General features: G+C 49.1%; 4 protein-coding genes across 12 annotated transcripts in view; 1 reads left to right on the top strand and 3 right to left on the bottom strand.

Annotated features, from left to right (window-relative positions):
• The window catches only part of LOC148145001 (uncharacterized), a 197,924-nt gene that overhangs the window by 60,940 nt on the left and 111,144 nt on the right, over window positions 1–25,840 (bottom strand). The gene's annotated exons all lie outside the window — the stretch shown is intronic.
• The window catches only part of LOC148145003 (endogenous retrovirus group 3 member 1 Env polyprotein-like), a 467,418-nt gene that overhangs the window by 356,376 nt on the left and 85,202 nt on the right, over window positions 1–25,840 (top strand). The gene's annotated exons all lie outside the window — the stretch shown is intronic.
• The window catches only part of LOC148145005 (uncharacterized), a 162,643-nt gene that overhangs the window by 84,226 nt on the left and 52,577 nt on the right, over window positions 1–25,840 (bottom strand). The window lies entirely within an intron of this gene.
• LOC148145004 (uncharacterized) overlaps window positions 9,120–25,840 on the bottom strand; it is a 74,645-nt gene continuing 57,924 nt past the window's right edge. The window contains 4 exon segments of the mRNA XM_087975646.1: window positions 9,120–10,386; window positions 10,389–11,289; window positions 11,846–11,854; window positions 21,775–23,802. Coding sequence (XP_087831772.1) covers window positions 9,599–10,386; window positions 10,389–11,289; window positions 11,846–11,854; window positions 21,775–23,394 — 3,318 coding nt within the window. The 5' untranslated portion in view covers window positions 23,395–23,802 and the 3' untranslated portion in view covers window positions 9,120–9,598.

Genomic DNA, 25,840 nt, shown 5'->3' with positions numbered 1-25,840 from the left:
CCAAAGGAGTCTAGCGTCATGGAAATGTGACGCATCAAACAATTTTAGATGAAATCCTTCATCTTTTAGAATAGGTTTCTGCTCTTTGGTTTGTTAATCCTAGAACTTCTTTTTTGTTACCTTCTCAAGAATGTCATTCAAATGCAGAGCTTTTCTAACAATAAGTGTGAATTCTGTCTGCGCCCGAATGTTGAGTCAGACTAACATTTTTGTTAGAGAAAAACTCTACATTTAAATTACATTTTTGAGAAGGTAATTTACAGATTCGGGTGTAGAGGTTAGGGTGGATAGGCTGTGCTAAATTACCCATAGTGACCAGGGATGTGAAACTTAGGGTGGATTGGCCATGGGAAATACGGAGTAAGGGGGTGGGTATGTGTGGGATGCTCTTCAGAGGGCCAGTGTGGAATAGATGGGCTGAATGGCCTGTTTCCACATTGTTGGGATTCTATGACTCCCACCACAAAGGAGCATTTTATCTGCATCTGTCCTGTCAAGCCCCTTTCAGAATTCTACTGGTTTCAATAAGATGACTTCTGGTTCAGAGAGGTAGACAGCACAAAAATAGACCCTTCGGTCCAACTCATCCATGGCGTCCAGGGTTCCCAAACTAAACTAGTCCCACTTACCTGCGTTTGGCCCAAATCCCTCTAAACCTTTCTATTCATGTACCCATCCAAATGTCGTTTAGACTTTGTAAACATACCAGCATTGTCCACATTCTCAGCAAGTTCATTCCACGTGTAAACTGCCCTCTGTCAAAACGTTGCCCCTCAGGTTCCTTTTAAATCTCTCTCCTCTCACTTTAAAGAAATATGCCCCCTCGTCTTGAGCTACCCTACGCTAAGGAAGAGCCCTTTGCTATTCACCTTACCTCCACTCCTCATGATTTTATCAATCTCAATCATGTCACCTCCCAAACTCCTGTGCTCCAGTGAATAAAGTCCCAGCCCTTCCTTATTACTCGAACCCTTCCAGTCCTGGCAACATCCTGGTAGGGGAAACTCCTCAATCCACAAACAACTTATTTATACAGGCCCACAGAACGCTCTTCACCCCAGAGGCAGTAGTATGTTATTCCTCTCTATCAGGACATGACTTACTTGCCCCGTCCCCAGTCCCCGATTCCAATCTATTCATCAGAATTTCTACTGCCGACCCTGCAAAGAGAAATATCACTTTCCAATGTCTCTGGTCTGTGTATACAAACAGCTGGTGAAACACTGGCTGGGGTACAGCAGGCCTTATGTGGCACATGGACCTGGAATGGAACCCTTCCCTAGCGCATTTATAGGCCTTTTCTCTTTTCAGAATCTGATACTGTCACCAAGACCATGTACAATAGAGCTAAGGGAGAGCCCAATGGGAACAGCATTCTGAGGACCATTGTCTCCCATACAGTGCGAGTGCTCGAGTCACTTGGCCCATTTTTTACAGCACTCAAGCAACTCCTCTTGTAAAACATCAACCCTTTAGTCCTGTAGACCTGACCAGACCCCCTGCTGTAACATTTCAGTAACCGATTTTGACAAACTCTCCCTAATATACACCAAGCCAGACTATTATTTCTTCAGCTAAGGTAAAACTACCAAATTCCTTGTCCTTGATGGCAAAGATGTCCCTCATAAGGTCATTATCAGAGCCCTTGTTCCCACAACCTTGTCCTGGCCAGTCATCGTACCAGCACCCACCACTTCCTCTGGCAGCTCATGCCATCGCTCAAGCGACTCCACGTTGAAAGCACCAGATGACATCAGGATAATCTCAGATCGTTCCAGATCGCATCGATACTCAGTCAGTGGCGTTCCCGATCAGGATGTTGTACGTGATTAAACAGGTCAGTGGGTAGGCGATCCCCCACCTCTTTGTTCAAGTATCTCTACGAGAACTCCCTTGCTGGAGGGTCCCTTGGAGACACTTCAACTGGACTTCATTGAGTTGGAGAAATCAGTTGAGTTGCTATAAATATGTTTTTCTTATTGTCTTTTCTGAGTGGATTGAAGCCTACCCTCCTCCTAACGCTACTGCTGAGACTGTAGTGAAGATTTTGTTTAAGGAAATAATTCCCTGCTTCAGTATACCTGCGTGCATTAGCTCCGACAATGGACCACACTTTGTAGGTAATATTAACGGAGAACTCTGTTCCCAGCTTTGTATTTGTTGGCAACTGCATGGTGCTTATCATCCTCAGGCGGCCGGACTTGTTGAATGTTTTAACCAGACTCAAGACTAAACTTGCCAAATGGATGGCAGAGTCTGGCCTTTCCTGGTGATGCTAATCCCTGTGGCCTTATTCCAGATGCGATCCATGTCTGCGAGCAAGACATGACTGTCTCCAGCTGAGAGTCTCTCTGATCACCCCCTCCGTACCCCTTGGAACGATTCGGCTCCCTTCTCAGTCCACTTCCACCACATGACCGAAGCAATGATTGGTTATGTTCTTGCTCTAACGAGTGTTATGCGTGCCTTTCACTCCCAGGAGCGTGCGGCCGACAGCGATGTTCCCTCCCTTTCAGCCTCGTCACGGGTAGAACCTGGTTCGTTGGTGCTTGTCAAGAACTGAACTGGCAAAGGTCTCCATCCTCGTTGGGATGGCCCCTTCCAGGTTTTACTTCCCTACGGCAGTCACAGTCGTTGGGCGCTCCGCTTGGGTCCAACTGTATCATTGTAAATTGATTGACCGCACCAATCAAAAGGGGGGGAAGAGGAGGAGAGAATCCTGGAATCCCAACAAAAGGAGTGGACCCTGTCCATTTGGGTTTTTGAATCTTGCTGTTATTCTCATGTTAATCTTATGATAGATACTTGAACTAAGAGGAGAGACTTGTGGGGGATCGCCTATCTCCTTACCTTTCTGATCACGTACAACATCCTGATGGGTAAAGCTACTAAGTATGGATGCGACCAGGAATGATCAGAGATTATCCACCACCCATGCTGAGATGATGTTGTCCAGTGCACCGGACCAGACACCTTTGACGTGTGGAACGTGATGAAGATTGATTATTGCAATGGACTCTTACATCAGAAAGACCAAATGGTCCATCTGGACAGTAGAAATCAGTGGGAGTTACCATGTCATTACCATGTTTTTTTTATTTTACTTGCAGACTCAAGTCTATTGAGGATAAAAATGCTCAACCGCGTTATTATGGTAAATATTTTAAGGATGCCTAGGAACACCATCCCTTTTTGCAGGTCGTGCCGACTCTAGAAAAGGAAGCCTGATAGGGGAAACTCCTCGATCCACGAACAACTTATCCAGAGGCAGTAGTATGTTACTCCTCTCTATCGGGAGATGACTTACTTGCCCTATCCCCAGTCCCAGATTCCATTCTATTTGTCAGACTTCCTACAGCCGACCCTGCGAAGAGACATATCACTTTCCAATACCTCCGGTCTGTGTATACAAACAGCTGGTGGAACACTGGCTGGGGTACGGCAGGCCTTATGCGGCACATGGACCTGGAACGGAACCCTTCCCTTGTTCCTTTTTCGGCCTTTTCTCTTTTCAGAACCTGATTCTGTCACCAAGAATAGGTCTCAGGGAGAGCCCAATGGGAACAGCATTCTGAGGACCATTGTCTCCCATACAGTGCGAGTGCTCCAGTCACTTGGCCCATTTTTTACAGCGCTCAAGCAACTCCTCTTGCAAAACGTTGACCCTTTACTCCTGTTGACCTGTCCAGACGCCCTGCTGTTACATTTGAGTAATCGATTTTGACAAAGTCTCCCTAATATACACCAAACCAGACTATTATTTCTTCAGCTAAGGTAAAGCTACCAATTTCCTTGTCCTGGATGGCAAAGATGTCCCTCATAAGGTCACTATTGGAGCCCTTGTCCCCACAACAGTACCTTGTCCTGGCCAGTGGACAAGTCGATGGAACCTCCATCTGAGGAGGATGCAGCGGTCGGTCTCAGCCAACCTTGCTCCAACTGGAAGGATCCCAAGGGACTTGGTGACAATACAGGACACCCGATAGGCTGGGGAATCCAGAGTACCCTGAGGTTGGAAGGATCGGCAGGGGTGTCAAGTTAACAGAACCACAATTCCCTCTTTTGCGGCCTGACCATTCGAGGAAATAAGACAAAAGAGGCTCTGAAACAGAGTAAACTGGGATTATCAGACCTGTGTCTTTACTCTGTGCAGAATCGGTCTGCCTTCGACTATATACTTGCCCAGGAGGGTGAGGTCTGCACCATTGTCCAAGATAAATGCACTATGGGTATTCCCGATCTCACTGGCAATATTACTAAGATACAAGAAAAGATCCAGGTATTCCTTGACAGAATGACTGAAGGGACCAGTTGCGGATACTGCAGATCGGGCTGATGGTACAATTGGCTTATCAATTTAGCTATGTCTGTTTGTCAGTATTGGTATTGTTAGGTATTTAATTGCTCGGCTTATGAGGTCCCTTAGTGATATAGATTTTCCCCAGAAGATGCTCCTTTTCCAATCCGATGGCTCACCCACACGTGTCAATTGCGATGATAAATGTGACCAGATGAGCTGCGAAGACGGTGGTGCCGCTCTACAGGATGTTGATGGCTGGACCACCTTGAAGGGCATTCGTTTGGAGTAGCCTTCTCTTTCAGTGATCGTGGTGCAAACAAAGGGAGGAATGAGGGTGTGGGCATCTGGGTGAGAAAGTCTATAGCCTGAAAACTTGCCTTTAAACATTCAGACTCAAATGTAATGCTGAATTATTTACTGCACTAGAAAATAAACAGGCAGGAAGGCTCAGAAAGAGGAGAGAACTTAAAAATAGGGTCACCTGGGCTCACCAAGCGATAACAAGATGCTATAAGGCAATTAAGAACGTTTGCCTCAGCATCGGTGAATCTGTGTGAACAGGACCCCAAGTGATAACATTCACAGCCGTTCCCTTGTGAGACCATTTTAGTGCTGAGGCTGTTAAATCCCGTCGAAAATTAACTCTGTGTTTATCTGCACTGGATTGAAATGAATTGCATTTTGGGACTTTCTGATGATATTGAGTAGCCATTACTGGTTATTAAATACAAACTCTGTCAAAGGAAATATTGATAAAGCTTTACCTTGCTGCAGCCGAAGCTCCAGCGGAGGAAATAGGCCGCGGGCACACTTCCGGCTTCGGGATGGCCACGCTCCCTGGTCCCGCCCCTCCACCTCCAAGGTGACGCGTAAGCCCCGCCCCCTCCAAATGCAGATCGTAAACCATGCCCCTCTGTGTAAACCGCGCCCACCCAGGTGTATTTGGAAGCACTAGCTTCTGCAGCGCTGCTCCTTCTGCGGGTAGCTGTGTTGCAGGATCATAAGACACAGAGTTAACAGCAAAACATCACAGTGTCATGCAACCGATGCAATATTTGGAACAAACCTGGACCGCTGCTGAGTCCTTCATCTTTTAGAAGGGGTTGCAGGTTTCAGTTCATCAATATATAAATTCCAGAACTTTAGATCAGATTCCCTACAGTGTGGAAACAGGCCCATCGGCCCAACAAGTCCACACCGACCCGCCGAAGAGCAAAACACCCAGCCCCATTCCCTGTCACCAAACACTACTGGGCAATTTAGCATGGCCAATTCACCCTAACTCACATGTCTTTGGACTGTGGGAGGAAACCCACGCAGACGCGGCGGGGGGGGTGGGGGTGGATTGAACCGGGGGCTCTGGTGCTGTGAGGCAGCAGTGCTAACCACAAAATAAAGAGGAATAGGGATGTAAGGCAGGATTTCAGGGAGCTAGCGTGGAAGCTGAGGGCTCGAACAAACAGAGTGGTTATCTCTGGTTTGTTACCCGTGCCACGTGATAGCAAGGCAAGGAATAGGGAGAGATATCAGCTGAACACGTGGCTACAAGGATGGTGCAGGAGGGAGGATTTCAGGTTTTTTCAGGATAATTGGGACTCATTCTGGGAAGGTGGGACTTGTACAAACAGGACAGTCTTCACTTTAACCAGAGGGGTACTAATATCCTGTGTGGGAAATTTGCTGGTGCTATTCGAGTGGGTTTAAACTAGCTCAGCAGGGGGATGGGAACCGAGGGTGTAGCTGCAATGTACAGGAGGATGAGAGTAGGAAGGACAGGGACAGGATTTCAGGGTCACAGGAATGTGCTGGCAGACAGTGAAGTGATTTGAAGTGTTTCTACTTCAACGCCAGAGTATCCGCAATAAGGTAGGTGAGCTTGCAACACGGATAGGTACCTGGGACTTGGATGTTGTGGCCATTTCGGAGACATGGAGAGAGCAGGGTGAGGAATGGATGTTGCAGGTTCCAGGGTTTTGATCTTTCATTAAGAACAGCCAAGGCGGTAATAGAGGGAGAGGCGTGGCCTTGTTAGTCAAGGATAGTATAACGGTGGCTGACAGAACTTTTGAAGAGGACTCATCTACTGAGGTAATGTGGGCTGAGGTTAGAAACAGGAGAGGAGAGGTCACACTGCTTGGAGTTTTTTTTATAGGCCTCTGCAGAGTTCCAGGGAGTTGGAAGAGGGGATTAGCAAAATTTTTTAGGGTAGGAGTGAAAGGAACAGGGTGGTCATTATGGGGAACTTTAACTTCCCCAACATTGACTGGAAATGCTTTCACTCTAGTACGTCGGATGGATCAGTTTTAGTCCCGTGTGTGCAGGAGGGCTTTCTGACACAGTATGTTGAAGGGCCGACAAGAGGGGAGGTCACACTGGATCTGGTGCTTGGTAATGAATCAGGCCAGGTGTTTGATTTAGTGGAAGGTGAGCACTTTGGAGAGAATGACCATAATTCAGTTAGGTTTCATTTAGCGATGTAAAGGGATAGGAACATGCCACAGGTCAAGAGTTATCGATGGGGCAAGGGCAATTATAATGCAATTAGGCAAGACTTAGAATGCATAGAATAGGGTAGCAAAATGCAGGGGATGGGAACAATTGAAGTGTGGAGCTGGTTTAAGGAACAGATATTGTGTGTCCTTGATAGATATGTTCCTGTCAGGCAGGGAGGAAGTGATAAGGTAAGGGAACCGTGGTTTACAACAGAAATTGCATCTCTTGTTCCAAAGAAGGAGGAGGCTTATGTGTTGATGAGGCAAGATGGTTCAGAAGCGATGGAAGTTACAGATCAGCTAGGAAGGATTTAAAGAGACAGTTAAGAGCAAAGAGAGGACATGAACAGTCTTTAACAAATAGAATAAAGGAGAACCTAAAGTTTTCTATAGGAATGTGAGGAATAAAAGGATGATTAGGGTAGGAATAGGGCCAGTCAAAGATAGAAGGGGGAAGTTGAATGTGGGCCCTGTGGAGATTGGAGAGGTGTTAATGAATATCTCTCATCGGTCTTCATTCAGGAAAAGGAGAATATTGTAGAGGAGAAGAATGAGGTACGAGATATTAGACTTGAAAGGATCGAGGTTAGTTGCACACAGATGTTATCATTTCTAGAAGGAGTGAAAATAGGCAAGTGCCCTGGGCCGGATGGGATTTATCCGAGGATTCTCTGGGAAGCGAGGGAGGAGATAGCAGAGCCTTTGGTTTTGATATTTGAGTCGTCATTGTCTACAGGCTTAGTACTTGAGAACTGGAGGATTGCAAATGTTGTGCCCTTGTTCAAGAAGGGCAGCAGAGATGACCCAGGTAATTATAGACCAGTGAGCCTTACTTCTGTTGAAGGAAAGCTTTTGGAAAGGAATATTAGAGATAGGATATACAATCATCTAACAAGCAACAATTTGACTTCAGATAGTCAACATGGTTTCATCAAGGGCAGATTGTGTCTCACAAACCTCATTGGGTTTTTTGAGAAGGTGACCAAGCATGGAGATGAGGGTAGGGCAGTTGACATGGTGTACATGGACCTCAGTAAAGGTTCCACATGGTAGGCTGTTGGAGAAAATGCAGAGGCATGGGATTGAGGGTGATTTAGCAGTTTGGCTTTCTGAAAGAAGGCAGCGAGTGGTGGTTTATGGAAAATATTCAGCCTGGAGTCCGGTTACTAGTGGTGTGCCACAAGGATCTGTTTTGGGACTACTGCAGTTTGTCATTTTTATCAATGACTTAGACACAGACATAGGTGGATGGATTAGTAAATTTGCAGATGACACTAAAGTCGGTGGAGTACTGGACAGTTTGGAAGAATGTTATAGGTTGCAGGGGGACTTGGATAAACTGCAGAATTGGGCTGAGAGGTGGCAAATGGAGTTCAATGCAGCTAAATGTGAGGTGATTCACTTTGGGAAGAATAACAGGAAGGCAGTGATCTTGGAGTCCAGGTGCATAGATCCCTGAAAGTTGCCACGCAGGTGGATAGTGCTGTTAAGAAGGCACACGTCGTGTTAGGTTTCATTCGTAGAGGGATTGATTTCTGGAACTGCAATATCATGGTGCAACTATACAAAACGCTGGTGCAGCCACACTTGGAATATTGTGTATAGTTCTGGTCCCCATATTTCAGGAAGGATGTGGGAAGCATTGGAAAAGGAGCAAAGGAGATTTACCAGGTTGTTGCCTGGTCTGGAGGGAGGGTCTTATGAGGAAAGGCTGAGAGACTTGGATCTGTTCTCATTGCAAAGAAGAAGGCTAAGATGGGATTTGATAGAGACATACAAGATGATCAGAGGATTAGATAGGGGAGACAGTGAAAGACTCTTTCCTAGGATGCTGATGTCAGGGGGCATAACTTCAAATTGAGGGGTGATAGATTTAAGACAGATGTTAGAGGCAAGTTCTTTATGCAGAGAATGGTAAGGGCGTGGAATGCCCTACCTGCTAAGGTAGTCAACACAGTCACATTCGGGAGATTTAAACAATCCTTAGATAAGCGCATGGTTGATTTTGGGATAGTGTTGGGGAACGAACTGAGAATAGTTCACAGGTCGGCGCAACATCAAGGGCCGAAGGGCCTGTTCTGCGCTGGATTGTTCTATGTTCTAAACTTAGTGCAGGAGGCTGAAAGAAATGAGCAGCTTTAAAACAAAAACCTCTTGAAGCTCAAAGCTTTCAATGAGAGTCTGAGCCCGGTGGTAGGTTCAGGGTAACCTTTATTGCAACCCAACTTGGTTACAGCTTCAGATCCCCCCAGCAAAAAGGCAGAGAAAAAGCAGTTGCTTTTTGAACAACTCAAGGTGAAAGTGCACACACCACATGTCCCCTTGTCCCACCCCCCTCACTGTCTTTACTCTTGGCCAGCACCAAGTTGTCCCTTTGTAATTGGATCCTTGGTACAGCCATACCCTGGAGGAAGTATTGCCTCACTCAGCAATTTCAACCCATACCCTGTCTCCAAGTAAGTTTCTCCCCGCTCATTTGCCAGGAAGGGGCAGTGTAGAGTCAACCAGACTGCTGTGGGTCTGGAGTCACGTGTAGGCCAGACCAGGTAAAGGATGCAGCTGGAACGACTGAGTGAATCCTTTCCCACAATGGCGGTTTCCTTCCCTAACAAGGGAGGGAGGGAATCAGATGGGGGCTTTCTCCCCCGCACCACCCCCTCCCTGAAACGGTCTCATCGTTAGATTCCGAACTCCACATTTCTCACCGAATACCAATTCTGCCATCTGTCGTGGCAGGATTTGAACCCGGGAATCCCTGGAAGTGGGTTGATAGTCCAATCGATATTGGCACTCGGCCATCATTCCTTCAATCCCCCTGCAATGGCATGTGAACTCGCTGGTGGGTCAGCAGGTGGGAGGAGCGGGAGAAGCCCTTCCCGCACTGAGAGCAGGTGAACGGCCTCTCCCCGGTGTGGATCCTCTGGTGTCTCAGCAGGTTGGAGGATGTGCTGAAGGCCTTCCCACACTCGGGGCAGCTGAAGGGCCTCTCCCCCGTGTGGACCCGCTGGTGGCTCCACAGGTTGGAGGAGCGGGTGAAGCCCTTCCCGCACTGAGAGCAGGTGAACGGCCTCTCCCCGGTGTGGACACGCATGTGGATCATCAGGTTGGAGGAATCGCTGAAGGCCTTCCCGCACTGAGAGCAGCTGAAGGGCCTCTCCCCCGTGTGGATCCGCTGGTGGCTCAGCAGGTTGGAGGAGCGGGTGAAGCCCTTCCCGCACTGAGAGCAGGTGAACGGCCTCTTCCCCGTGTGGACCCAGTGGTGCCTCAGCAGGGAGGAGGAATCACTGAAGGCCTTCCCACACTCGGGGCAGCTGAAGGGCCTCTCCCCTGTGTGGAGCCGCTGGTGGCTCTGCAGGTTGGAGGAGCGGGTGAAGCCCTTCCCGCACTGAGAGCAGGTGAACGGCCTCTCCCCAGTGTGGGTCCGCTGGTGCCTCATCAGGGAGGAGACGTCGGTAAAGGCCTTCCCGCACTCGGGGCAGCTAAAGGGCTTCTCCCCCGTGTGGATCCGCTGGTGCTTCTGCAGGGCGGAGACGTTGGTAAAGGCCTTCCCACACTCGGGGCAGCTGAAGGGCCTCTCCCCCGTGTGGATACGTGGTGCTTCTGCAGTGCGGAGACGTTGGTAAAGGCCTTCCCACACTCGGGGCAGCTGAAGGGCCTCTCCCCCGTGTGGACGCACTGGTGGCTCCGCAGGGTGGAGGATACACTGAAGGCCTTCCCACACTCAGGGCAGCTGAAGGGCCTTTCCCCGGTGTGGACCCGCTGGTGCCTCATCAGGGAGGAGACGTGGGTAAAGGCCTTCCCGCACTCTGGGCAGCTAAAGGGCCTTTCCCCAGTGTGGACCCGCTGGTGCCTCATCAGGGAGGAGACCTGGGTAAAGGCCTTCCCACACTTGGGGCAGCTGAAGGGCCTTTCCCCCGTGTGGACCCGCTGGTGGCTCCGCAGGTTGGAGGAGCGGGTGAAGCCCTTCCCGCACTGAGAGCAGGTGAACGGCCTCTCCCCAGTGTGGGTCTGCTGGTGCCTCATCAGGGAGGAGATGTCGGTAAAGGCCTTCCCGCACTCGGGGCAGCTAATGGGCTTCTCCCCCGTGTGGACCCGCTGGTGCCTCATCAGGGAGGAGACCTGGGTAAAGGCCTTCCCGCACTCAGGGCAGCTGAAGGGCCTCTCCCCGGTGTGGACACGCTGGTGTGTCAGCAAGGTGGAGGAATGTCTGAAGGCCTTCCCACAATCTGGGCAGCTGAAGGGCCTCTCTCTGGTGTGGACACGCTGGTGTCTCAGCAGGGTGGAGGAATGTCTGAAGGCCTTCCCACAATCTGGGCAGCTGAAGGGCCTCTCCACCGTGTGGACCCGCTGGTGGGCCAGCAGGTGGGTGGAATGTCTGAAGGCCTTCCCGCAGTCGGTGCACGGGAATGGCCTCTCCCCGGTGTGACTGCGCCGATGAGTCTCCAGGGCAGACGGGACACGGAAGCCTTTCCCACAGTCGCCACACTTCCACGGTTTCTCCACGGGGTGAGATTCCTCAGGTTTCTCCATGGCCACAGCTTCAGCTGCTCACAAACACATGGGGAGCCCCTCCCTGCTGTGAAATCCCCTTTCCAGGCCGTATAACTGTTTCAGGCTCCACACACACTGTGCTGCCACAATTGGGTCTCTCGTCCAGTCCCACTGATGCTGAAAACGTCCTCAAACAGGAACCAAAAAGCATTGATTCCTCTCACAGAAATCACAGTCAAAAATCGTTGTGGTCCCATTGGATTGAGTGACTGTCAGACATTGACATCAAAGTGAGGACTGCAGACGCTGGACAGTGAGTCAAAAAGCACAGCAGGTCAGGCAGCGTCCGGGGATCAGGAGAGTCAATGTTTCGGGCGTAAGCCCTTCATTCTTTGATTTTGAAACTTCAGTCTTCAGATTTTCGAAACTTCAGTCTTCAGATTTTCAAATACTCTGCAAAAAGGGATTACAAAAGGGATTATCAGTGCAGGGTAGAAATTCAGAACAAGCAATTCTACTTTCTGTGGAATATTCTTTTGTTGTTTCACAAAATTGAAAGCACCATTCCACTCTCTCTCCCGCTCTGTTCTCACACCGCTCTAACTAATTCCCCTGAAGGTGCTGATTCAGGATCTTACAGGGGCAGAAAAAGCAAAAACATCAAGACTGACATCTCTCTGAATTTTGGATACCTCCACCTGAAAGTTAATATCTTTCACAACACTGGGATCCTGCTGAGAGTGAGCAGGTCTGATTTTGGGAAGCAAATAAAAAGTGTCAATTCCGGGTGAACCTGCAATGCAGTTTCTTGAGGAAGGACCAGACACAAAATAGTTATCGACCCCGGGAAGGTGGGAGCAAAATGAGACATCAAGGCATTAACACCAACACACTTCAGTCAAACTCATCTGCTCCCAGTCAGGGCAAAACATGCTCTGAAAGTCCAGGCTTCATAACCACACTTCTGCTTCCACTGAAGACAATGAGAGTCTCACAGCGCAGAAACAGACCCTTTGGCCCAACCTGCCCAGATATCCTAAATTAATCTAGTCACGTTTGCCATCACTTGGCCTCTATAAGGGCCGAGTGCTGGCAGCTGGGACTAAATTGGGTTGGCTATCTTGTCAGCAAGGACGAGTTGGACCGAAGGGTCTGTTTCTGTGCTGCACATCTCTATGACTCCAGTTGCATTTGCCATCACTTGGCCCTGACCCATCTGAACCCTTCATATTCAGATGCCTGTCCAGGAGCCTTTTAACTTGCCATCGTACCAGCACCCCCCACTTCCTCTGGCAGCTCACGCCATCGCTCAAGCGACTCCACCTTGAAAGCGTCTGGTCTGGTGCACCAGATGACATCAGGATAATCTCAGATCATTCCAGATCGCAACACCTCTTAGTTCAAGTATCTCTACGAGAACTCCCTTGCTGGAGGGTCCCTTGGAGACACTTCAACTGGACTTCATTGAGTTGGAGAAATGAGTTCAGTTGCTATAAATATGTTTTGCTTATTGCTGATGTCTTTTCTAAGTGGATTGAAGCCTACCCTCCTCCTAACGCTACTGCTGAGACTGTAGTGAAGAGTTTGTTTAAGGAAATAATTCCCCGCTTCAGTGTACCTGCGTGCATTAGCTCGGACAATGGACCACACTTTGTAGGTAATATTAACGGAGAACTCTGTTCCCAGCTTTGTATTTGTCGGCAACTGCATGGTGCTTATCATCCTCAGGCAGCCGGCCTTGTTGAATGTTTTAACCAGACTCAAGACTAAACTTGCCAAATTAGTGGCAGAGCCTGGCCTCTCCTGGTTATGCAAATCCCTGTGGCCTTATTCCAGATGCGATCCATGTCTGCGGGCAAGACGGGACTGTCTCCAGCTGAGAGTCTCTCTGGTCACCCCCTCCGTACCCCTTGGAACGATTCGGCTCCCTTCTCAGTCCACTTCCACCACATGACCGAAGCAATAATTGGTTATGTTCTTGCTCTAACTAGTGTTATGCGTGCCTTTCACTCCCAGGAGCTTGCGGCCTACAGCGATGTTCCCTCCCTTTCAGCCTCGTCACGGGAAGAGCCTGGTTCGTTGGTGCTCGTCAGGAACTGAACTGGCAAAGGTCTCCATCCTCGTTGGGATGGCCCCTTCCAGGTTTTACTTCCCACCCCCTTGGCGGTCACAGTCGCTGGGCGCTCAGCTTGGGTCCACCTGCACCATTGTAAATTGATTGACCGCACCAATCAAAAGGGGGGAAGAGGAGGAGAGAATCCTGGAATCCCAACAAAAGGAGTGGACCTTGTCCAGTTGGGTTTTTGAATCTTGCTGTTGTTCTAATGTTAATCATATGACAGATACTTGAACTAAGAGGAGGGACTTGTGGGGGATCGCCTATCTCCTTACCTTTCTGATCACGTACAACATCCTGATGGGGAAAGCCACTAAGTATGGATGCGACCAGGAATGATCAGAGATTATCCACCACCCATGCTGAGATGATGTTGTCCAGTGCACCGGACCAGACGCCTTTGACGTGTGGAACGTGATGAAGATTGATTATTGCAATGGACTCTTACATCAGAAAGACCAGATGGACCATCTGGACAGTAGAAATCAGTGGGAGTTACCATGTCATTACCATGTTTTTATGATTTTACCTGCAGACGCAAGCCGAGTGCGGATAAAAATGATCAACCCTGTTATTATAGTAAATATTTTAAGGACGCCCAGGAACACCATCCCTTTTTGCAGGAAGGCCGACTCGAGAAAAGGGAAGCCTGATAGGGGAAACCCCTCAATCCACAAACAACTTATTTGTACAGGCCCACAATACGCTCTTCACCCCAGAGGCAGTAGTATGTTACTCCTCTCTATCGGTAGATGACTTACTTGCCCCGTCCCCAGTCCCCGATTCCAATCTATTCGTCAGACTTCCTACTGCCGACCCTGCGAAGCGAAATATCACTTTCCAATACTTCCGGTCTGTGTATACAAACAGCTGGTGAAACACTGGCTGGGGTACATCAGGCCTTATGCGGCACATGGACCTGGAACGGAACCCTTCCCTTGTGCATTTATAGGCCTTTTCTCTTTTCAGAACCTGATTCTGTCACCAAGACTATGTACAATAGGTCTCAGGGAGAGCCCAATGGGAATAGCATTCTGAGGACCATTGTCTCCCATACAGTGCGAGTGCTCGAGTCACTTGGCCCATTTTTTACAGCGCTCAAGCAACTCCTCTTGCAAAATGTCGACCCTTTACTCCTCTAGACCTGACCAGACCCCCTGCTGTAACATTTCAGTCATCTATTTTGACAAACTCTCTGTAATATACACCAAACCAGACTATTATTTCTTCAGCTAAGGTAAAGCTACCAATTTCCTTGTCCTGGATGGCAAAGATGTCCCTCATAAGGTCACTATCAGAGACCTTGTTCCCACAACAGTACCTTGTCCTGGCCAGTGGACAAGTCGATGGAACCTCCATCTGAGGGGGATGCAGTGGTCAACCTTGCTCCAACTGAAAGGATCCCAAGGGACTGGGTGACAATACAGGACACCCGATAGGCTGGGGAATCCAGAGTACCCTGAGGTTGGAAGGATCGGCAGGGGTGTCAAGTCAACAGAATCGCAATTCCCTCTTTTGCGGCCTGACCATTCGAGGAAATAAGACTAAAGAGACTCTGAAACAGAGTAAACTGGGATTGTCAGACATGTGTCTTTACTCTGTGCAGAATCGGTATGCCTTCGACTATATACTCCCCCAGGAGGGTGAGGTCTGCAACATTGTCCAAGATAAATGCACTATGGGCATTCCCAATCTGACTTGCAATATTACTAAGATACAAGAAGAGATTCAGGTATTCCTTGACAGAATGACTGAAGGGACCAGTTGGGGAAACTGCAGATCGGGCTGATGGTACAATTGGCTTATCAATTTAGCTATGTCTGTTTGTCAGTATTGGTATTGTTAGGTATTTAATTGCTCGGCTTATGAGGTCCCTTAGTGACATAGATTTGCCCCAGAAGATGCTCCTTTTCCGATCCGATAGCTCACCCACACGTGTCGATGGCGATGATAAATATGACCAGATGAGCTGCGAAGATGGTGGTGCCACTCTACAGGAAGGGCATTCGTTTGGACTAGCCTTCTGTTTCAGTGATCGCAGTGCAATTAAAGGGAGGAATGAGTGTGTGGGCATCTGGGTGATAAAGTCTATAGCCTTAAAACTTGCCTTTAAACATTCAGACTAAAATGTAATGCTGAATTATTGAATACATTTACTGCACTAGAAAACAAACAGGCAGGAAGACTCAGAAAGAAGAGAGAACTTAAAGATAGGGACACCTGGGCTCACCAGGCGATAACAGGATGCTGTAAGGCAATTAAGAACGTTTGCCTCAGCATCGGTGAATCTGTGTGAACAGGACCCCAAGTGATAACATTCACAGCCGTTCCCTTGTGAGACCATTTTAGTGCTGAGGCTGTTAAATCCCGTAGAAAATTAACTCAGTGTTTATCTGCACTGGATTGAAATGAATTGCATTTTGGGACTTTCTGATGATATTGAGTAGCCATTACTGGTTATTAAATACAAACTCTGTAAAAGGAAATATTGATAAAGCTTTATCTTACTTGCTGCAGCCGAGGCTCCAGCGGAGGAAACAGCCCGCGGGCACACTTCCGGCTTCGGGATGGCCACGCCCCCTGCTACTGGTCCCGCCCCCTCCTCGAAAAATGCCACACGTAAACCCCGCCCCTTCCCATCTCTGCTCATTAACCCCGCCCCTACCATACGCATCTCATTAAATCCGTCCTTTTGAACGCTGCTCGTAATGCCCGCCCCTTCGAGACAAAGCCCCGCCTCTTGGACCCAAACTTCTTTCCCCATCAAGCACCAAAGTCCGCCCTTTCGCCGCGGTCCCCGCGCGAGTCAAAACCACGCCCCCTGACTCCACGCGCTACCGCTCACAAAGCCACGCGCCTCCAGGTTGGACGCGCCGCTCCGCCCGCTGACCCTTGCCCCGCCTACTAGCTCGTGACCCTCTCACGAGACACGCCCCGCCCATGAACTTCCCCCTCCCCCCAAACCCGCCCTCCAAACTAAACCCCGCCCACCCAGGTGTATTTGGAAGCACTAGCTTCTGCAGCGCTGCTCCTTCTGCCGGTGGCTGTGCTGCAGGATCATAAGACACAGAATTAATAGCAAAACATAAGACCATAAGACATAGGGGTGGAAGTAACGCCATTCGGCCCATCGAGTCCACTCCGTTATTCAATCATGGCTGATGGGCATTTCAACACCACTTACCCGCATTCTCCCCGTAGCCCTTAATTCCTTGTGACATCAAGAATTTATCAATTTCTGTCTTGAAGACTTTTAGCGCCCCAGCCTCCACTGCACTCTGTGGCAATGAATTCCACAGGCCCACCACTCTGGCTGAAGAAATGTCTCCGCATTTGTGTTCTGAATTTACCCCCTCTAATTCTAAGGCTGTGTCCACGGGTCCTAGTCTCCTCGCCTAACGGAAACAATTTCTAGCGTCCACCCTCTCCAAGCCATGTATTATCTTGTAAGTTTCTATTAGATCTCCCCTTAATCTTCTAAACTTCAATGAATACAAACCCAGGATCCTCAGCCGTTCCTCATATATTAGACCTACCATTCCGGGGATCATCTGTCTGAATCTCCGCAGGACACGCTCCAGTGCCAGTATGTCCTTCCTGAGGTGTGGGGATCAAAACTGGACACAGTACTCCAAATGGGGCCTAACCAGAGCTTTATAAAGTCTCAGTAGCACAACAGTGCTTTTATATTCCAACCCTCTTGAGATAATTGACAACATTGCATTCGCCTTCTTAATTCCGGACTCAACCTGCATGTTTACCTTTAGAGAATCCTCAACTAGCACTCCCAGATCCCTCTGATCAGTTCACAGTGTCATGCAACCGATGCAATATTTGGAACAAACCTGGACCGCTGCTGAGTCCTTCATCTTTTAGAATGGGTTGCAGGTTTCAGTTCATCAATATATAAATTCCAGAACTTTAGATCAGATTCCCTACAGTGTGGAAACAGGCCCATCGGCCCAACAAGTTGACACCGACCCGCCAAAAAGCAAAACACCCAGCCCCATTCCCTGTCACCTAACACTACGGGGCAATTGAGCTTGGCCAATTCACCCTAACACGCACGTCTTTGGACTGTGGGAGGAAACCCTCGCAGACGTGTGGGGTGGGGGAATTTAACCTGGGGCTCTGGCGCTGTGAGGCAGCAGTGCTAACCACAAAAAAAGTGACATTTTCTGTTTTTCAGTGGCAGCTGCAGCCCAGGAGTGGAGAGTCACTGATTTGAGGTTTTAAATTTGAAGTCGGAGAGCAGAGGTTCCTGGGAAAGGAGGGACGACTTATTTTTATTTCCTTCCTGCTGTATCAGTCAGTGGGTACTGTTGAGGGGGGAAAACGACCTACCAGGCGTATGCACTGGAGCCCAGGTCTCTGGCAGAGAGCCTGTCCCTGTTGCACCAGAAGGGAAGGAGGGAAAGGAGGAGAGTGTTAGTCATTGGGGACTCAATAGTTAGAGGGTCAGATAGAAGGTGTGTTGGGAACGAACAAGACTCGCGGTTAGTGTGTTGCCTCCCAGGTGGCAGGGTGCGTGAAGTCTCGGATCGTATCTTTGGGGTCCTGAAGGGAGAGGGTTTCCAACCCCAAGTCATGGTCCATGTAGGTACCAACAACATAGGTAGAAATGTGAGAAACAGAACTCACTCACAAATCAATTAGCCTGAGACAAAGCGTTGGAAACAAGAACAATTTATTACAGTCTTGCAAGTACCGGACGCTCCTGCAACCAAGCAGAAATGTGCGCCAAAACAGAGCCTGTTAGCTTTCTTGTTCAGTTTACAAGTTGTGGAATCACGCCTCCCTTTTCCCATCCTATCATAAGCCGATTACCTCACTTGTCAGTTATTTTCTTATCTGGCCATCCCACTGTCCTTGTCTGCATTCTTTGTTCCTTGTTTGTTACAGCTTGTTCTTTTGTCCACTTTCTCTAATCTTACGATAAGCTTTATTGTGAAATGCTACTGTTGCTTCTTTTTGTGGTCAACTACAACACTTTAAAGTTATTTCCTCGCGTAAAACTACTTTCTTTAAAAGACTCTCTATATTCATTAAAGTCTTAGCCTTAAGTATGCGACATGCTACAAGAATTCCACGACCGTTTGTATAATGTTACACTACTTGGAGTTCTTTCATAGGCCTCTGCAGAGTTCGAGGGAGGGGGAAGAGGGGATTAGCAAAATTATTCTGGGTAGTAGTGAAAGGAACAGGGTGGTCATTATGGGGGACTTTAACTTCCCCAACATTGACTGGAAATGCTTTCACTCTAGTATGTCGTATGGATCAGTTTTTGTCCAGTGTGTGTGCAGGAGGGCTTTCTGACACAGTATGTCGAAGGGCCGACAAGAGGGGAGGTCACACTGGATCTGGTGCTTGGTAATGAATCAGGCCAGGTGTTTGATTTAGTGGAAGGTGAGCACTTTGGAGAGAATGACCATAATTCAGTTAGGTTTCATTTAGCGATGTAAAGGGATAGGAACATGCCACAGGTCAAGAGTTATCGATGGGGCAAGGGCAATTATAATGCAATTAGGCAAGACTTAAGATGCAGAGAATAGGGTAGCAAAATGCAGGGGATGGGAACAATTGAAATGTGGAGCTGGTTTAAGGAACAGATATTGTGTGCCCTTGATAGGTATGTCCCTGTCAGGCAGGGAGTGATAAGGTAAGGGAACCGTGGTTTACAAGAGAAATTGCATCGCTTGTTACAAAGAAGGAGGAGGCTTATGTGTTGATGAGGTTCAGATGAGGCGATGGTTCAGATGAGGCGATGGAGAGTTACAGATCAGCTAGGAAGGATTTAAAGAGACAGTTAAGAGCAAAGAGAGGACATGAGCAGTCTTTAACACATAGAATAAAGGCGAACCCTAAAGCTTTCTATAGGTATGTGAGGAATAAAAGGATGATTAGGGTAGGAAGAGGGCCAATAAAAGACAGAAGTAGGAAGTTGAGTGTGGGCCCTGTGGAGATTGGAGAGGTGTTAATGAATATCTCTCATTGGTCTTCACTCAGGAAAAGGAGAATATTGTCGAGGAGAAGAATGAGGTACGAGATATTAGACTCGAAAGGATCGAGGTTAGTTGCACACAGGTGTTATCAATTCTAGAAGGAGTGAAAATAGACAAGTGCCCTGGGCAGGATGGGATTTATCCGAGGATTCTCTGGGAAGCGAGGGAGGAGATAGCAGAGCCTTTGGTTTTGATATTTGAGTTGTCATTGTCTACAGGTTTAGTACAAGAGTGGAGAATTGCAAATGTTGTACCCTTGTTCAAGAAGGGCAGCAGAGATGACCCAGGTAATTATAGACCAGTGAGCCTTACTTCTGTTGAAGGAAAGCTTTTGGAAAGGAATATTAGAGATAGGATTTATAATCATCTAGCAACCAACAATTTGTTTTCAGATAGTCAACATGGTTTCATCAAGAGCAGATCGTGTCTCACAAACCTCATTGCGTTTTTTGAGAAAGTGACCAAGCATGTAGATGAAGGTAGGGCAGTTGACGTGGTGTACATGGACCTCTGTAAAGCCTTTGATAAAGTTCCACATGGTATGCTGTTGGAGGAAATGCAGAGGCATAGGATTGAGGGTGATTTAACAGTTTGGATTACAAACTGGGCTTTCTGAAAGAAGTTAGCGAGTGGTGGTTTATGGAAAATATTCAGCCTGGAGTCCGGTTACTAGTGGTGTGCCACAAGGATCTGTTTTGGGACCACTGCGGTTTGTCGTTTTTTTAAATGGCTCAGACACAGGCATAGGTGGATGGATTAGTAAATTTGCAGACAAAACGAAAGTCGGTGGAGTACTGGACAGTTTGGAAGAATGTTACAGGTTGCAGAGGGACTTGGATAAACTGCAGAATTGGGCTGAGAGGTGGCAAATGGAGTTCAATGCAGCTAAATGTGAGGTGATTCACTTTGGGATGAATAACAGGAAGGCAGTGATCTTGGAGTCCATGTGCATAGATCCCTGAAAGTTGCCACTCAGGTGGATAGTGCTGTTAAGAAGGCATACGGTGTGTTAGGTTTCATTGGGTGGAGGGATTGAGTTCCGGAACTGCAATATCACACTGGAACTATACAAAACGCTGGAGCAGCCACACTTGGAACATTGTGTATAGTTCTGGTCCCCATATTTCAGGAAGGATGTGGGAAGCATTGGAAAAGGTGCAGAGGACCAGGTTGTTGCCTGGTCGGGAGGGAGGGTGTTATGAGGAAAGGCTGATAGACTTGGGTCTGTTCTCATTGGAAATAAGGCGGCTAAGGGGGGGATTTGATAGAGATATATAAGATGATCAGAGGATTAGATAGGGGAGACAGTGAAAGACTTTTTCCGAGGATAGTGACATCAGCTTCCCAAAGTGAATCACCTCACATTTAGCTGCATTGAACTCCATTTGCCACCTCTCAGTCCAATTCTGCAGTTTATCCAAGTCCCCCTGCAACCTGTACAAATTGAGGGGTGATAGATTTAAGACAGATGTCAGAGACAAGTTCTTTATGCAGAGAGTGGTAAGGGCGTGGAATGCCCTACCTGCGAAGGTAGTCAACTCAGCCACATTAGGAAGATTTAAACAATCCTTAGATAAGTGCATGGATGATTTTGCGATACTGTCGGGGAACGAACTGAGAATGGTTCACAGCTCGACGCAACATCGAGGGCCGAAGGGCCTGTTCTGCACTGTATTGTTCTATGTTCTAAACTTAGTGCAGGAGGCTGAACGAAATGAGCAGCTTTAAAACAAAAACCTCTTGGAGCTCAAAGCTTTCAATGAGAGTCTGAGCCCGGTGGTAAGTTCAGCTAACCTTTATTGCAACCCAACTTTGTTACAGCTTCAGTTCCCCCCAGCAAAGAGGCAGAGAAAAAGCAGTTGCTTTTTAAACAGCTCAAGGTCAAAGTACACACACCACACCTCCCCTCCCCGCCACCACACTTCCCCTCCTCACCACGCTCTCTTTACTATTGGCCAGCACCAAATTGTCCCTTTGTAATCGGATCCTTGGTACAGCCGTAACCCGGGGGAAGTATTGCCTCACTCCGCAATTTCAACCCATACCCTGTGTCCAAGTCAGTTTCTCCCCGCTCATTTGCCAGGAAGGGGCAGTGTAGAGTCAACCAGACTGCTGTGGGTCTGGAGTCACATGTAGGCCAGACCGGGTAAAGGGTGCAGCTGGGACGATTGAGTGAATCCTTTCCCACAATGGCGGTTCCCTTCCCTAACAAGGGAGGGAGGGAATCAGATGGGGGCTTTCTCCCCCGCACCACCCCCTCCCTCTGCCATCTGTCGTGGCGGGATTCGAACCCGGGAGTCCCCGGAACCGGGCTGGTAGTCCAATCGATAATGGCACTCGGCCGTCATTCCTTCAATCCCCCTGCGATGGCACGTGAACTCGCTGGTGCTTCTGCAGGTTGGAGGAGTAGGTGAAGCCCTTCCCGCACTGAGAGCAGGTGAATGGCCTCTCCCCGGTGTGGATCCGCTGGTGCCTCAGCAGGTTGGAGGCCTGGGTAAAGCCCTTCCCGCACTCAGGGCAGCTGAAAGGCCTCTCCCCCGAGTGGATCCGCTGGTGGGTCTGGAGGTTGAAGGAGTGAGTGAAGCCCTTCCCGCACTGAGAGCAGGTGAACGGCCTCTCCCCCGTGTGGACACGCTGGTGGGTCTGGAGGGTGGAGGAGCGGGTGAAGCCCTTCCCACACACAGGGCAGCTGAAGGGCCTCTCCCCCGTGTGGACCCGCCAGTGGCTCCGCAGGGTGGAGGAGCAGGTGAAGCCCTTCCCGCACTGAGAGCAGGTGAACGGCCTCTCCCCAGTGTGGACACGCCGGTGGGTCTGGAGGGTGGAGGAGCAGATGAAGCCCTTCCCACACTCTGGGCAGCTGAAGGGCCTCTCTCCCGTGTGGACAAGCTGGTGGGTCAGCAGGGTGGAGACCTGGGTAAAGGCCTTCCTGCACACGGGGCAGCTGAAGGGCCTCTCTCCCGTGTGGACCCGCTGGTGGGTCTGGAGGTGGGAGGAGCAGGTGAAGCGCTTCCCGCACTCTGGGCAGCTGAAGGGCCTCTCCCCCGTGTGGATCCGCTGGTGGCTCTGCAGGTTGGAGGAGCAGGTGAAGCCCTTCCCACACTGAGAGCAGGTGAAGGGCCTCTCGCCGGTGTGGACACGCTGGTGGGTCAGCAGGGAGGAAGATGTGCTGAAGGCCTTCCCGCACTCGGGGCAGCTGAAGGGCCTCTCCCCTGTGTGGACCCGTTGGTGCTTCCGCAGTTTGGAGGAGGAGGTGAAGCCCTTCCCGCACTGAGAGCAGGTGAACGGCCTCTCCCCGGTGTGGACACGCCGGTGGGTCAGCAGGATGGAGGATGTGCTGAAAGCCTTCCCGCACTCGGGGCAGCTGAAGGGCCTCTCCCCCGTGTGGATCCACTGGTGGCTCCGCAGGTTGGAGGAGCAGGTGAAGCCCTTCCCGCACTGAGAGCAGGTGAACGGCCTCTCTCCCATGTGGACATGCTGGTGGGTCAGCAAGGAGGAAGATGTGCTGAAGGCTTTCCCGCACTCGGGGCAGCTGAAGGGCCTCTCCCCCGAGTGGATCCGCTGGTGGCTCCGCAGGTAGGAGGAGGAGGTGAAGCCTTTCCCGCACTGAGAGCAGGTGAACGGTCTCTCCCCGGTGTGGATACGCTGGTGGGTCAGCAGGGAGGAAGATGTGCTGAAGGCCTTCCCGCACTCAGTGCAGCTGAAGGGCCTCTCCCTGGTGTGGATACGCTGGTGCTTCCGCAGTTTGGAGGAGGAGGTGAAGCCCTTCCCGCACTGAGAGCAGGTGAACGGCCTCTCCCCGGTGTGGACCCGCTGGTGGGCCAACAGGTGGGAGGAATATCTGAAGGCCTTCCCGCAGTCGGTGCAGGGGAATGGCCTCTCCACGGTGTGACTGCGCCGATGGGTCTCCAGGACAGACGGGACACGGAAGCCTTTCCCACTGTCGCCACACTTCCACGGTTCCTCCACAGGGCGGGATTCCTCAGGTTTCTCCATGGCCACAGCTTCAGCTGCACACAGACACGTGTAGAGCCCTCCCTGCCGTGAAATCCCCTTTCCAGGCCGGATAGCTGTTTCAGGCTCCACGCACAGTGCACTGCAACAGTGGGGTCTCTCGTCCAGTCCCACTGATGCTGAAAACGTCCTCAAACAGGAACCAAAAAGCGTTGATCCCTCTCACAGAAATCACAGTCAAAAACCGTTGTGGTCCCGAGGGATTGAGTGACTGTCAGACATTGACATCAAAGTGAGGACTGCAGACGCTGAAGAGTCAGTCGAAAAACGTGGCGCTGAAAAAGTACACCAGGGCAGGCAGCATCCGAGGAGCAGGAGAGTCAATGTTTCAGGAATAAGCCCTTCAAATTTGTTGATTTTGAAGCTTCAGTCTTCAGATCTTCAAATACACTGTTAAAAACAGATTACAAAAGTCATCACTATCAGTGCAGGGTAGAAATTCAGAACAAGCAATTCTACTTTCTGTGGAATATTCTTTTGTTGTTCCACAAAATTGAAAGCACCATCCCACTCTCTCTCCCCCTCTGTTCTCACTCCGCTCTAACTAGTTCCCCTGAAGGTGCTGATTCAGGATCTTGCAGGGGCAGAAAAGCAAAAACATCAAGCCTGACATCTCTCTGAATTTGGGATACCTCCACCTGAAAGGTAATATCTTTCACAACATTGGGATACTGCTGAGAGTGAGCAGGTCTGATTTTGGGAAGCAAATAAAAAGTGTCAATTCAGGGTGAACCTGCAATGCAGCTTCTTGAGGAAGGACCAGACACAAAATGGTTAACGACCCCGAGAAGGTGGGAGCAAAATGAGACATCAAGGCATTAACACCAAAACACTTCAGTCAAACTATTCTGCTTCCCAGTCAGGGCAAAACATGCTCTGAAAGTCCAACCTTCACAACCACACTTCTGCTTTCACTGAAGACAATTAGAGTCACACAGCACAGAAACAGACCCTTTGGCCCAACCTGCCCAAGGTCACCCAAGGCTGGAATCGAACCTGGGACCCTGGTGCTGTGAGGCAGCAGTGCTAACCACTGAGCCACCGTGCCACCCTAGTCTAAGTCAAAAATGTATGAGGACCTTGCGGGATCTGATTGGTTGTTACTATGTGATCATGCTCAATGTCTGACTCTAAACAATGTACATAAGTTCTATCCAAACTCTAAAAGTCGGCAGATTATTTTGGCACTCGAGGAGTACTCATCGGTGGCCCAGAGGTTAGCACTGCTGCCTCACAGCACCAGGGTCCCAGGTTCGATTCCAGCCTTGGGGGACTGGCTGTGTGGAGTTTGCACATTCTCCCCATGTCTGCGTGGGTTTCCTCCCACAATCCAAAGATGTGCAGATGTGGTGAATTGGCCATGCTAAACTGCCCATAATGTTAGGTGCATTAGTCAGAGGGAGATGGGTCTAGGTGGGCTACTCTTCAGAGGATCGGTGTGGACTGGTTGGGCCAAAGGGCCTGTTTCCACATTGTTGGGAATCTAATCTAATCTCATCCTTCTGGGCTGATCAGAGTCTACCATCCGGGCCATATCAAAGAATAAACTATTGCTTGTATGATTGACAAAGTCACTTCCAGGTGTGTTTATTGACCAATCCAAGAAATCCAAAGATCCAGACAGCAGTCCAGATCAGAACAACCAGATAGGAAATGGTTAATGTCCCCAGGATGTGGGGAGCAAAATAAGACACCAAGGCGTTAACACCAACACCAGGGAAAAACTGAACATACAGATGTGACAAACATTCGTAGCAAGCCAGAATCACAGATGTACAGCACAGAAACAGTCCCTTCAGTCCATGCTGACCAGATATCCTAAATCAATCTTGTCCCATTTGCAAGCACTTGGCCCATGTCCCTCTAAATGTTTCCCAACATATACCCATCCAGATACCTTTTAAAAGGTTGTAATTGTACCAGCAGCCACCTCTTCCTCTGGCAGCTCATTCTTTACACACACCACCCTCTGTGTATAGGAGTTGCCCCTTAGGTTTCTTTTAAATCTCACCCTAAACCTATGAGCAATCCCAGATCAAAGATCTTGTCTATTTACCCTCGCCAGCCCCCACATTATTTTATACAAGGTTGTAGGGTCACCCCTGTGAGATATAGTTAAAGCAGTGTTACTTCTGCAACCATAATTGCTTCTGCGAGGTAAATGAACTAACGCCAGTGTATAATTGTTTCAGCCAAGAGTGGAGTTAACAAGAATGAAAACTATGTGAAGGAAATATATAATTGCTTTAGTATTAGCTAAAATGTGCATACATGAAGTGTGCCTGCAAACAATGATGGATGTTACAGGCAAACAGATAAGGTGCTTTGAGGGGAGGGGATGTAGGTTAAGCTAGACATGCTCGTACAAACAGTTATAAGCATCTGTTTCCTGCTTCTGCAAAAACAAAAAAAAACACAATCAAGGTGG

Source organism: Chiloscyllium plagiosum, unplaced genomic scaffold (genome assembly GCF_037043375.1).
Source record: "Chiloscyllium plagiosum isolate Xiang-an unplaced genomic scaffold, Cpla_swu_hap1 HiC_scaffold_27, whole genome shotgun sequence".
NCBI classification, from domain to species: Eukaryota; Metazoa; Chordata; class Chondrichthyes; order Orectolobiformes; family Hemiscylliidae; genus Chiloscyllium; species Chiloscyllium plagiosum.
The sequence above is the reverse complement of the archived record's forward strand: the minus strand, read 5'-3'. Positions and strand labels throughout refer to the sequence as shown.